At 41.1% G+C, this 13,894-nt stretch overlaps 1 protein-coding gene across 15 annotated transcripts in view; it reads left to right on the forward strand.

Annotated features, from left to right (window-relative positions):
• The window catches only part of MIA2 (MIA SH3 domain ER export factor 2), a 110,056-nt gene that overhangs the window by 22,215 nt on the left and 73,947 nt on the right, over positions 1 to 13,894 (forward strand). For 2 of the 15 annotated variants that reach the window (XM_017530877.2, XM_017530882.2), the window contains exon 1: positions 5,740 to 6,547. The exons of 4 other annotated variants lie outside the window; for them this stretch is intronic. Coding sequence is in view for 4 of the 11 variants with exons in the window: in XM_017530875.2 (XP_017386364.1) it covers positions 7,495 to 7,557 (63 nt within the window). In the remaining 7 variants the exon portion in view is untranslated. Of the gene's footprint in view, positions 1 to 5,288; positions 5,428 to 5,739; positions 6,548 to 6,732; positions 6,753 to 6,871; positions 7,004 to 7,131; positions 7,558 to 7,887; positions 7,961 to 11,917; positions 12,233 to 13,894 lie in introns of those variants that run through there. 9 more of the 15 variants (XM_017530875.2, XM_017530881.2, XM_037739386.1 and 6 more) reach the window with 8 other exon arrangements.

Here is a 13,894-nt window from a genome sequence, read left to right on the forward strand (position 1 = left end):
AGTAGAGACGGGGTTTCACCATGTTGACCAGGATGGTCTCGATCTCTTGACCTCGTGATCCACCCGCCTCGGCCTCCCAAAGTGCTGGGATTACAGGCTTGAGCCACCGCGCCCGGCTAAAATGATAGTTCTTAAATGACTCCATCACATCAAAAGCAATGCGAAATTAAAGGAGGCAGTTTTTTTTTCAAATATAACAAAGAAATTATGATGAAGCAAAGTTTTGGGAAAAAATGATTTTTAGGTTTAACGATTCCAAAAATGTGAAGAAATTGGAATCAGCACTACTGAAAACTGAGTAAGTGATTTGAAAGTTCAAATATATAAACTATCTAAAAAAGAAAAATAAAGAAATAGAAATTTATGAGTAAAAAAAGAAAATGTAGAATAAGCCAAGAGATTTATGCCAAGAATAGAATTTCCAGGAGAGAAAGTAAATGAAGAAAGCAATAATTCAAGAAATTTTAGAAAGAAAACTTATCTGAGCTTTACAAGTAATCAAGTTGGTTTTGAGTGAGCTTCTTAATCCTGAGTTCTAATTTGATTGCACTGTGGTCTGAGAGACTGTTTGTTATGATTTCCATTCTTTTGCATTTGGTGAGGAGCGTTTTATTCCATTTATGTGGTTGATTTTAGAATAAGTGCTATGTGGCACTGAGAAGAATGTATATTCTGTTGATTTGGGATGGAGATTTCTATAGATGTCTATTAGGTCTGCTTGGTACAGAGCTGAGTTCAAGTCCTGAATATTCTTGTGAATTTTGTCTCATTGATCTATCTAATATGAACAGTGGGGTATTAAAGTCTTCCACTATTATTGTTGGGGGGGGCTAAGTCTCTTTGTAGGTCTCTAAGAACTTGCTTTATGAATCTGGGTGCTCCTGTGTTGGGTGCATATATATTTAGAATAGTTAGCTCTTCTTGTTGCATTGATCCCTTTACCATTATGTAAGGCCCTTGCCTTTTTTGAGTGGAGTATCCTGTATATGTCTATTAGGTCTGCTTGGTCCAAATCTGCATTCAAGTCTTGGATATCCTTGTTGACTTTCTGTCTTGTTGATCTATCAAATATTGTCAGTGGAGTGTTAAAGTCTTCCACTCTTATTGTGTGGGGGTCTAAGTCTCTTTGTAGGTCTCTAAGAACTTGCTTTATGAATCTGAGTGCTCCTGTATTGGGTGCATATATATTTAGGATAGTTAGCTCTTCTTGTTGCATTGATCCCTTTACCATTATGTAAGGGCCCTTGTCTTTTTTGATCTTTGTTGGTTTAAAGTCTGTTTTATCAGAGAGTAGGACTGCAATCTCTGCTTTTTTTATTGCTTTCCATTTGCTTGGTAAATCTTCCTCCATCCCTTTATTTTGAGCCTATGTGTGTCTTTGCACATGAGATGGATCTCCTGAATATAGGACACCAATGGGTCTTGACTTTTTATCCAAATTGCTAGCCTGTGCCTTTTAATTGGGGGCATTTAGCCCATTTACATTTAAAGTTAATATTGTTATGTGTGAATTTGATCCTGTTATCATGATGCTAGCTGGTTATTTTGCACATTAGTTGACGTAGTTTCTTCATAGCGTCATTGGTCTTTATATTTTGGTTTGTTTTTGCAGTGGCTGGTACCAGTTTTTCCTTTTCATATTTAGTGCTTCCTTCAGGATCTCTTGTAAGGCAGGCCTCGTGGTGACAAAAATCCCTCAGCATTTGCTTGTCTGGAAAGGATTTTATTTCTCCTTCGCTTATGAAGCTTAGTTTGGCTGGATATGAAATTCTGGGTTGAAAATTCTTTTATTTAAGAATGTTGAATATTGGCCCCCAGTCTCTTCTGGCTTGTAGGGTTTCTGCAGAGATCCACTGTTAGTCTGATGGGCTTCCCTTTGTTGGTAACCTGACCTTTCACTCTGGCTGCCCTTGACATTTTTTCCTTTATTTCAACCTTGGAGAATCTGATGATAATGTGTCTTGGGGTTACTCTTCTCAAGGAATATCTTAGTGGTGTTCTCTGTATTTCCTGAATTTGAATGTTGGCCTGTCTTGTTAGGTTGGGAAAGTTCCCCTAGATAATATCCTGAAGTGTGTTTTTTAACTTAGTTCCATTCTCCCCATCACTTTCAGGTACACCAATGATGGTGGGTTTGGTCTTTTTACATAGTCTCATATTTCTTGGAGGCTTTGTTGTTCCTTTTCATTCCTTTTTTTCTAATTTTGTCTTCACGCCTTATATCAGTAAGCTGATCTTCAGTCTGTGATATCCTTTCTTCCTCTTGATTGATTCAGCTATTGATACTTGTGTATGCATCACAAAGTTCTCGTGCTGTGTTTTTCAGCTCCATCAGGTCATTTATGTTCCTCTCTGAACTGCTTATTCTAGTTAGCAGTTCCTGTAACCTTTTATTGAGGTTCTTAGCTTCCTTACATTGGGTTAGAATATGCTCTTTTAGCTCAAAGGAGTTTGTTATTAACCACCTTCTGAGGCCTACTTCTGTCAATTTGCCAATCTCATTCTCTGTCCAGTTTTGTGCCCTTGCTAGAGAGGAGTTGCAATCATTTGGAGGAGATGAGGCATTCTAGTTTTTGGAATTTTCAGCATTTTTGTGCTGCTTTTTCCTCATCTTCATGGATTTATCTACTTCTGATCTTTGAGGCTGGTAACCTTTGGATGGGGTTTTTGTGTGGGGGTCCTTTGTTGATGCTGCTTTCTGTTTGTTAGCTCTCCTTATAACAGGCCCCTCTTCTGTAGGTCTGCTGCAGTTTGCTGGAGGTCCACTCCAGAACCTGTTCATCTGGGTATCACCAGTGGAGGCTGCAGAACAGCAAAGATTGCTACCTGCTCCTTCCTTTGTAAATTTCATCCCAGAGGGGCACTGGCCTGATGCCAGCCAGAGCTCTCCTGTATGAGGTGTCTCTTGACACCTGTTGGCAGGTCTCTCCCAGTCAGGAGGCATGGGGGTCAGGGACTCACTTGAGCAGGAAGACTGTCCCTTAGCACAGCTGATGAGCTGTGCTAGGAGAATCCCTCTTGTTAGGATCAGCTGCTCGCTTCAGGGCCAGCAGGCCAGAACTATTAAATCTGCCGAAGCTGCCCACAGCCGCTCCTTCCCCCAGGTGCTCTGTCCCAGGGAGATGGGGGTTTTGTCTGTAAGCCATTAACTGGGGCTGTTACCTTTCCTTCAGAGGTGCCCTGCCCAGAGAGGAGGAACCTAGAGAAGCAGTCAGGCTACAGCTGCTTTGCTGTGCTGTGGTGAGTTCCGCCCAGTCCAGACCTCCCAGCCAAGGAGGCAGATTTTAGAGAGCTACTAGTATACTGAGTCTCCTGATTCCATGATGGAAAGTGGAGAGTATTTCAAATCTCCACAGGAGCCTTGGCAAGAGTAATCTGATAATTTAATGTAGGACAGTATTTCTTTCAAGTCTCCACAAGGTGCTTTGGCAAGAGTAATCTGAAAATTTAATGTAGGACAGTATTTCTTTCAAATCTCCACAAGGTGCTTTGGCAAGAGTAATCTGAAAATTTAATGTATATCTTTTGAAAATTTATTTCCCCTTTGGTCTTTTATCTCTTTTCTATTTTTTTGCTCTGTTGCTCAGGCTGGAGTGCAGTGGTACAATCACTGATCACTGCAGCCTCAGCTTGCTGGGCTTAAGCAATCCTTCCCTCTCAGGCACCTGAGTAGCTGGGATTACAGGAATGTGGTACTACACCTGGTGGATAGTTTTTTTTTTTTTCCCCCTAAATTTTTTGTAGAGACGAGATCTCACTATGTTGCCTAGGTTGGTCTGGAACTCCTGAGCTCAGGGGAATCCTTCTGCTTTAGCTTCCCAAAGTGCTAGGATTACAGGCTTGAGCCATTGTGGCCAGCATCCCTCCCTCCTTTCCTCTGTTTTTTTTTTCTCTCTCCCTCCCTCCTCCCTTCCTTCCTTCACTCCCTTCCTTTCCGTCCCTCCTTCCCTCTCTCCCTCTCTCCCTCCCTTCCTTCTTTCTCTTTCTTTTTCCATTTTTATTTTGGATTCAAGGGGTACATGTGCATGTTTGTTACAAGGGTAGATTTTGTGTTGCTGAGATTTGGGCTTCTATCATCCAGATAGTGAACATAGTACTCAGTGGAAAGTTTTTCAGTCCTTGACCCACACTCCCTCATTTTTGAGTCCCTAGTGTTTATTTTTCTCATCTTTATGTCTGTATCTACCCAAGATTTAGCTGCCACTTATAAGCGAGAACATGTGATATTTGGTTTTCAGTTTCTGCATTAATTTGCTTAGAACAATGGCCTCCATCTGCATCCATGTTGCTGCAAAGAAAATGATTTCTTTTTTTATGGTTGCATAGTATTCCATAGTGTATATATATCACATTTTCTTTATCCAATCCACTGTTGATGACACCTAGCTTGAGTCCCTGTCTTTGCTATTGTGATGCAAAGTGCTGCGATTAACATAAGAGTGCTTGTGCCTTTGTTAGAACAAGTTACCTTCTTTGAGTATATACCCAGTAATGAGATTGCTGGGTCCAATGGTAGTTCTATTCTTAACACTACTTTTTATATATTTCATAATTGAGGAGCCTCTTTGAGTTCTAACATTTATATGTTCTTAAGTAGAATGCTCTATTTATTCATGGAATATACAATGGAAATTACCTAGCTGTTGTTCAGCAGGTAGTTCCTGATTCAATATGTTTTGAGAACAACTCTTACATCGCTAGTACAGAGATTAAAGATGTGGCTCCACAATTTTGATTTTCTTCTAAAGGACTAGATCTTAAAGCCAGTGACATTGCCTGTTTAATTAAAAGGGAGTAACTAGTACTTACAGCTTTGCAACGGGGCCCTTCAAAAGGGAAATCAGTGTAAGTTGTGAACAAAGTTTACTGGTTAGCATGTTTCTGATGTTCTTGGATGTTTTCTGTATCTGTTACAAACACTAACAGCATTTGTTCTAACATCTGCTTTAAAACAGTTACTATATAAGACCAAAAAAATTCCATGTCTGCTTATGGAGGACAGGTTTTGAACATATTTTGCATGATATAAATCATGTACTCTCTCTGAATAGGCTATAGAATAAAACACTGTAATTTTTATCAGTTATCAAATTCAGGATTTTTCTTTTCAATTATAGAAAGAGGTTAGTAATATGTATGACATTCAAAAAATATAGGCGCATATATATGTGAGTATCTATATATTTAATAAGGAGTGAGGTCCATGAAATTGGGTTATGAGTTGGTAGTCACAACTCCACCTGTAGCACCCCTTTACCACACAAATGTCAAAACAGGATCACAGTGTGGAAACAGAAGAGTACAGAATATCTTAGAATCTGAAATCTTTCTCAAGGATATGAGGTGCCTGGTAGAACTTTATTTACATGTTAGGAAATTTTAACATGAGCTTTTTAAGAAATGGAACTGAAAAATTTGGAGGAAGAGGTGAGTTTCTATGTAACTATTAAGTATACAGAAAAAAAAATAAGTTTGAAATTTTGCCCTAAGTTTGTTAAGCTTTACTGTGTTTTTACTATGGGGGAAACTTAGATTTTTCTTTTTTTTTTTTCTTTTCATTTTATTTATCCTGTCCTTAATCTTTTTAATATTTGGAACGGTAATTATTGAAAATTGGAGAGGGGTACAGACTGACTTAGGGAGGGCAAAGGAGGTTTCTTGTTTTTTTTTGTTTTTTTTTTGTTTTTGTAAGTTCTAAAACTTGAAAATGATTCTGGAGTCTCCCGAAAATGTACAGACACATTGAAGAATTTTTATCGAGTAATACAATGTTTTAATTGAGGCATACACATTGTTCTAGGATTCTGTGAAATTCTAAAGATAAAAGTTTGATTATGCTTGTTTTAACTTTAATAAACTATTCAGTAATGTAATTTTAATACACTGTCTATCTAACACGTATGAAAGTTGTGTAATACCTTACACCTTAACAATGGAGAATTACTAAGCAATTTCGGCTACTCTGATACTAGCATTTCCTGAAACTCCTTAGGCTGATGTGGCAAAGGAGAAACAGCAATCTGAGTTCTAAAAAGCCAGGCCGCATTTTGGTTCTGACAATCACTTGCTGTGAACTTGGGCCAGTTTTTGATTTTTTAAATGGCGTAACAATTCGTTGCTACAAGTAGTTACATCAGGAAAATTTCTAAGATTTTGTTCATCTATTGAGTTCTCTTGAGTGTTTTGTTTAGGAAGAAGTATCTGCTCCTTTTTGAGTTGCTTCAGCAAAGACTTGAGAAGGCAGAATTTGATGAGAATGATTATGCTGGCAAGGAAGACATATGTACGAGATTGGTTATCCTTTACACCTACGTCAGCTAAAACTGTCTCCTACGAACAAGTGCAGCACTTGGCACTTTATTCAACAGTCCTAAAAATAGGGTCCTAAATTTAGAGGGCAAGGTTCTACTTTTAGCCCCTCTTCTCGGAGGAAAACAGCGCGCGCTGCGACGGGCCAAAGCCCACAGGGATTTGATTTAGCATTTGGGTAACTGGGCACTAATGGAATTGAAGACAGCTGGGTCTAGCAAGTGCCCAGGTGACTCAGGTAAGCGAGGAGACCCGATCGAGGTTCTCTTGCGTGGGACAGGTTAAACTCTGACCAGACCACAGCTGAGCCGGAACGCCTTCCTGTCCAAAGTCCAAAGTCCGGACATGGTTGGCAGGGCGCACCGGCGGGTGCCCCACAGGCCGTTTTCCTGTCTGGAATGACGGCGGTTACTGGCGTCCCGGGGCCGGTGGGGTCTCCTGGGGTACGCCGCCGTCAGGGCTTCTGCTGGGCACAGACAGCGGGCTGTAGCCGGGCGGCGCAAGGAAAGCCCTGGGTGTCGGGGCTGGGCCTGGCGTCGGCCCCAGGTCGAGGGGGCGCCCGCATTCGTCCCCTGGGGTTGCGCCGAGGCGCCTCTGGGAGAAACCTTGCCGCCGCCATCGGGGCCACCCGAGGCGGGGACCTTGGGACCAAGCCCTGGTCTTTGGGGCTGTGCGGCTCACACGACAGCGCAGAGTATGAGGCCGAATCCCGTTCTCCAGCCCCAAGCCTCTCTACTACGAGACTGGGTGGCTTCGCTAGGTAGAGCGCCGGCCCCTTTAAGAGCGAACGACCAGGACACGTCTGCGAAGCTTGCGCGAAGGGGAAGTTCGCGCTTGCCAGCGTCTCCCCGCCTCTCTACCTCCCAGCGGCTGCCTGGCCGAAACCAAACTGAGGGGTGGGGTGGCGAAGACAGGGTGCGTCGCAGGCTTGTGCGGGTCGGGCTCAGACCTGCGGTGCCTCAGGATGTAACGTGTAACAAGGGAGCCGGCGTGGGCAGCGTGGGCCTGTAAGGCCTGTGGGTGCCCGCGTCCCCCAGCTACCCCCGCAGCCGGCTCCGCAGTGGTCCGCTCCGGTTGCCGGGTGCGGATTCGGGTTCCGGACCGGAGGCTGCGTGTTCTCCGCGGCTTATTGTGGCCCCGGCAGGCCAGGGTTACTGTGGCCACTGCCAGAGCAGTCTTGGCGCCATGGAGGAGCCCGGGGCTACTCCTCAGCCGTACTTGGGGCTGGTCTTGGAGGAGCTACGCAGGGTGAGGCCGGGCGCGTTGAGACTTATGTGGCCCAGAGGTCGCGGGAGCCGCCGAGGGAAGGAAGCGGTAGACTGGCTTTGCGGGTAGACCGGCTTTGGGCTCTGAACCGCAGTGGTCGGAGGTCCTGAAGCCAGTCCTCGCCTACTGCCCGGCTCCGGCCTGTGTTCGAGGCAGTAGTCAGGCTCGTAGGGCACTTGAGTGGTTTTTGTGTGGTGGAAGAGGACCTGGGGCTCTGGAAGGTGAAGAAAGCACTTGCTTAGCTGGACTTTGCAAAGGTGTAAATGTTTCCCGATTCCCAAAACTAATTAGCCCTTCCGTTAGGTTGTTTAGCAGGGTTCAGTGACACGTGGTTCCTTCGACTGGGAGAAACTTGAGGACTGGTCCTTTAAATTAAATTAGTGATGTAACTTGTCGTTGAGCCTTGAAAGGACACCTGAGGTTGGGCGGGGAGTTGAAATTTTGATTCTGCATGTTTTTGGTAAAGAATGCCCCTTTGAGATGCTCTGTCACATGTGAGATTGTTCTTCACTTCCGTCTTGTTAATGTACAGTCTAGAGATAGTAATTTCCCAGCGTTCACTTTTTTTTTTTCGGGTCTAGTTTATAATCAGGTTGTAGAGATTTTTCTGAAGTGTTTCTAGGTGTCTTTGTTGACGTGTAGGCGTATTTATGTCGCTTTTTAAAAACTGTATTAAATCTTTCAAAAGACCACATAATTATTGAGGCAGTTATGATTGTTTCCCTATGTGAATTAAAAGTACTGTTGCCATAGTGTTAGTTTATGAGTTCATAGTTTGTCTAGTGCATACATGTATGTATGTGTTTAATATGTAAGGAGCATCTTTATGGAGATTCTAAATAGGCAAAGACATAGTTTCGGGCACTCGTATCATGTTGTCTGTTAGAGAAGATTAAAAAAAAATAGTACAAAGTGAAACTGATGAAGTGCTTACCTAACCATACGCACAAAATGTTTGGGAAATTGATGGGTGGGAGAGATTACATTTTCTTGAGCGGTTAGGAAAGTCTTTCTAGGCTGAGCAAATAGCTTAAGCAGAGGAGGCCTGAAACAGCACGGTATGTGCAGGGAATTAGGAGCTGTATTACTTGGAGTATAAAGTGGGCTTAGGGAGTGTTGTACAATGATGCTTGCTGGAGATGTTGAGTAGATTCCAAGTGCTGTATGTGTTGGGAGAGCTGTTGAAGGCTTTTCACTGGTTAGATTTTGGTTTAAAAGCTCTTTTTGATAGTAGCATGTAGATTAGCTGTTAAGGAAACAAAACTTGAAATAAGGATTAAGGGAGAGATTTCAGTAGTAGGAATAGAAAAGAGGATATTGCATGGAGAAATAGCCTCTAAGAGCTAAAATATGTTTGACTTTATTGCATGTGAAGGGTGAAACGAAGAAGGAATCTAAAATGACTCCCAGGTTTCTGGCTGTGGTAACTTGTCATTCATACAGGTAGGGTGTATAGGAAGAGAAGCATTTTGTGGGATGGGAGATAATTTCAGATTGCACATTATTTCCCTTTCTTCACTAAAAACAACAATACTCAAGATTTAGTTTTTATAGGCCTGCCAATTTACAGAGACATGGAGACATGCAGCCAGATTTGCAAGTTTAGTCTGATGAATTCACCTACACAGTTTTTTCTTCTCTTCTTTTTCTAATGCGACTACCCTGGCCTGGGGGCTAGGATGGCACAACATTGTTCTGCTTAAAATTTTTTTTTTTTTTTTTTTTTTTTTTTTTTTTTAAAAATTATTTTGTATTGAGGTATATTCACAGAGCATAAAATTTATCCTTTTATCATATCTGTTTCAGTGTTTTCTTGGTATATTCACTATGTTAATGCAACTATCAGCATAGTTCCTCAACATTTTTGTCACCCGAAAAAATAAACTGTACTAATTAGCAGTCCTAATTCACCCCCATCCCTTGACACCACTAATCTATTTTCTGTCTCTATGAACATGTCTGTTCTGCATGTGTCATATAGTCATACTATGTGTGGCCCTTTTGTGTCTGGCTTCTTTTACTTAGCATGTTTTCAAGGCTTATGCATGTTGTAGCATGTAACACCTTTCTTTTTTTTTTTTTTAAAGGAAAAATTCACATAACAAGAAAACATAATCATAACTGCCTCAGCGTCCCAAAGAGCTAGTATTGCAGGGTCTCACTCCTGTTACTCAGGCTGGAGTGCAATGGTGCGATTTCAGCTCACTGTAACCTTGACCTCCCCTGCTCAGGTGATACTCCCACCTCAACCTCCTGAATAGGTGGGACCACAGGCACGTGCCACCAGGCCTGGCTAATTTTTTGAATTTTTTGTATTTTTCTCCATGTTTCCCAGGCTGGTCTCAAACTTCTAGGCTCAAGTGATCTGCCCACCTTGGCCTTCCAAAATGCTGGGATTACAGACATGAGCCACTTCGCCTGGCCTGTCATTTCGTTTTTTTGTCTGAAAAAATATTCCGTTGTGTGAATATATCACATTTATGTCATAGTTGATGGACATTTGGATTAATACTTTTTGGCTATTATGAATAATGCTGCTATGTGTACAAGTTTTTATATATGTTTTTACTTGTCTTGAGTAAGTATCTGGGGTGGAATTGCTGAGTCATATTTACCATATGTTTAATTTTCTGAGAACTGCCAAATTGTTTTCCACAGTCACACCATTTCACATCCCCACCAGCAGTTTATGAGGGTTCTAGTTTTCCACATCTTTTCCAACACTTGTGATTTTGTTTTTTTGTTTTTAATTGTCACCCTTGTGAATGTACAAGTGAGTGGTATTTCACTCTGTTTTGTTGTTTTTTTTTTTAAGACAGAGTCTTGCTCTGTCACCCAGACTGGAGTTCAGTGGCTTGATCTTAGCTCACTGCAGCCTCTGCCTCCTGGGTTAAAGCGATTCTCCTGCTTCAGCCTCGAGAGTAGCTGGGACTATAGGCGTGTGCCACCACGCCTGGCTAATTTTTGTATTTTTAGTAGAGTTGGGGTTTCACCATGTTGGCCAGGATGGTCTTTATCTTCTGGCCTTGTAATTCACCTGCCTTGGCCTCCTAAAGTGCTGGGATTACAGGCATGAGCCACTGCACCGTCTTACTCTGTTGTGTTTTTTTTTTTTTTTTTTTTTTTNTAACCTATGTAACATTGAAGGAGTCACCTCACTTATCTGAACCCTAAATTTGCCATCTGTAAAAAGATGATACTTAAATAAAAAGGTTTTTTTTTTTGGTTGTTGTTGTTTGTTTTGTTTTTTAAGAGATGGGGTCTTGCTTTGTTGCCCAGGCTAGAGTGTAGCAGCATGATCATAGCCCACTACTGCCTTAAATTCCTGGCCTCAAGGGATCCTCCTGCCTCAGCCTCCCAAAGTGCTGGTATTACAGATAGGAGCCACCACATCAGGCCTCATCGTTGTTTTAATATGTGTTTTCCTAGTAACTAGTGATGTTGAGCATGTGCTTATTGTTTATATCTTCTTTGGAAAAATGTCTATTTGTTTCCTTTTGCTCATTTAAAAAATGAGTTATTTGTCTTGTTATCGTTGAATCATAGCGTTCTTTATACATTTAGGATGGTAGATGCTTATCAGATAAATGATTTAGAAAGATTTTCTCTTATTCTGCATTTTCACTCTCTTGGTGTGTTTTTAGAGGCATAAGCATTCTAAATTTTGATTAAGTCAAATTTATTTTTTTTCCCTTTGGTTGCTTTTGCTTTTGGTGTCATATCTAAGAAACTGTTGCTTAAGACAAGGTTACAAAGATTTACAGTTAACGCTTCCTTCTAAGAGTTTTAGCTCTTAGTTCTTTGATCCACTTTGAGTTATTTTTGTTTTTGTATACGTTGTGAAGAATGGGTCTAGATTTATTCCTTGGCATGTGGGGATTTATTGGATTATTCCAGTATGATTTGTTTGAAAGGACTTCTTTTTTCGTTGATTTGTCTCGATACTGTTGAAAATAATTGACCATAAATTTAAAGATTTGTTTCTAGACTCTCATTTCTATTTCATTGGTCTGTGTCTATCCCTATGCCATTGCCACATTGTCTTAAAAATTTTTTTTTACACAACGTCTTGATTATTGTAGCTTTGTAGTAAGTTACAGCAGGGAAATATGAGTCCTTCAACATTCTTTTTCTTTATCAGTATTGTTTTTCTTTATCAATATTGTTTTGGCTATTTGGAGTTTCTTGCATTTCTATACAAATTTTAGGAATTCAGTTTTAGGAATTTAGGATTCAGTTTGTCCATTTCTACAAAAAAGGCAGTTGGAATTTTTATAGGGGTTGCATGGAATCTGTAGATCAGTTTGGGGAGTATTGCTGTCTTAATATTAAGTCTTTCAAGCTGGGTACAGTGGTTCATGCCTGTAATCCCAGCACGTTGGGAGGCCAAGGTGAGAATATCACTTGAGCCCAGGACTTCGAGACCAGCTCAGACAACTTGGTGGTCTCTCTGCTCCTTAGCTCAGCTGGGTCTGAGTTCATGTCTCACGACCAAGAAGAATTAGGCATGCAGACCCAGGAGAGTGAGTGGAATAGAATTTATTAGGCGAAAGGAAAGCCCTCAGCAAAGAGGGAATGCAGGGGGTGGTTCCCCTACCCGAAGGCAGGTAAGTCTCCCTGTGTGGCTGGGTCTGGGGCCTTTTATGGACTCAGAATGGTAAGTGCATGCTGATTGGTTTGTGATTATGCAATAAAAGGTTAAAGCAAAGACACCACTCAAAGATAGACATGACAATGTAGAAAACTAATTAGGAAAGGGCAGGTATATGTAAAATAGGTGAAGAGTGGGGATCAATCAGAGGAAAACGCACCAAACAGGAAGGCAAGTTCTCAGTTTGGTCCAAGGATTTAACTTGTAGCTTGGCTTTCAAGCTTTAAACTGTCTTCTGCTTGGAGTTGGGGTTTCACTAGGCACCTGCCCCTATCTGTCTAGGCATTTGGCTGCCTCCTGCCACTCTCAAAACACTGTCTCCAAAAGAAAAAAATTAGTTGGGCAAGTGGGACGTGCCTGTAGTCCCAGCGACTTGGGAGGCTAAGGTGGGAGGATCACTTAAGCCTGGGGAGGGCGAGGCTGCAGTGAGCCAAGATTGCACCACTGCACTCCAGCCTGGGCGACAGGGTCAGTCCCTGCCTCAAACAAACAAACAAGTCTTCCAGCCCATGAACATGGAGCAGCTTTACATTTATTTAGGTCTTCCTTATTTTCTTTTCACAGTATTTTGTAGTTTTCAACATGCACTCATTTTGTTAAATGTATTCCTAATATTCTTTTTGATGCTATTGTAAATGGAAATGTTTTCTTTATTTCATTTTCAGGTTGCTCTTTGTATAGAAATTCAACTGATTTTTCTATGTTGATTTTGTACTCTGCAGCTTTGCTGAGCTTGTTATTAGCTCTGATAGTTTTTCCATAGATTCTTTAGGATTTTCTATATATATAGAATAGCATTACGTCATCTTCAAACAGTTTTTCTTCTTCCTTTCCAGTCTGGATGCCTTTTATTTATTTCTTTTTGCCTAATTCCGCTGGCTAGAACCTCCATTACGATGTTGAATAAATGTTAATAGAGTGGACATTGTTTTTCCTGATCATAGGAGGAAAGCTTTTTTTTTTCCCATCATTAAGTATGATATTAATTGTAGGCTTTGTATAGATGTTCCTTGTCAGTTGAGGAAATTCCTTCAAATTGTACTTTGTTGAGTGTGTGTGGTTTTTTGTTGTTGTTCTTTGTTTGGGACAGGGTCTCACTCTGTTGCCCAGGCTGGAGTGCAATGGCATGATCATGGTTCACTTCTGTCTTGCTGTCTTGACATTCTGGGCTCAGGTGATTCTCCCACCTTGGACTTCTGAGTAGCTGGGACTATAGGCATGTGCCACCATGCTTGGCTAATTTTTGTTGAATGTTTTGATTATGAAAGGGCACTAGATATAGTCAAATGCTTTTTCTGTGTCTGTTGAGATGATCATGTGTTTTTTTCCCTCTCCATTCTCCTAATATGGTTTATAACATTAATTCATTTTTATATGTTAAACCAACCTTGCATTTCTGGGATAAATCCCACTTCGTCATGGTACATAATCCTTTTTATATGCTACTGGATTTGGTTTGTTAATATTTTGTCATGGATTTTTGCATCTGTGGTCATAAGATATATTGGTGTTTGATTTTCTTTTCTTGTGATATATTTGTCTGGCTTTTAAATTTTTATATAAAATCTGAGAGTAAAAGATCTCCTTGAGAAAGCCAGAATAATTTAGACCAGAGCAATGAATTTGAGGTGAATCTTTTAGAACTCAGATTTTTTTTTTTTTTTTTTT

This window comes from Cebus imitator, unplaced genomic scaffold (genome assembly GCF_001604975.1).
Source record: "Cebus imitator isolate Cc_AM_T3 unplaced genomic scaffold, Cebus_imitator-1.0 Scaffold69, whole genome shotgun sequence".
Classification (NCBI taxonomy): Eukaryota; Metazoa; Chordata; class Mammalia; order Primates; family Cebidae; genus Cebus; species Cebus imitator.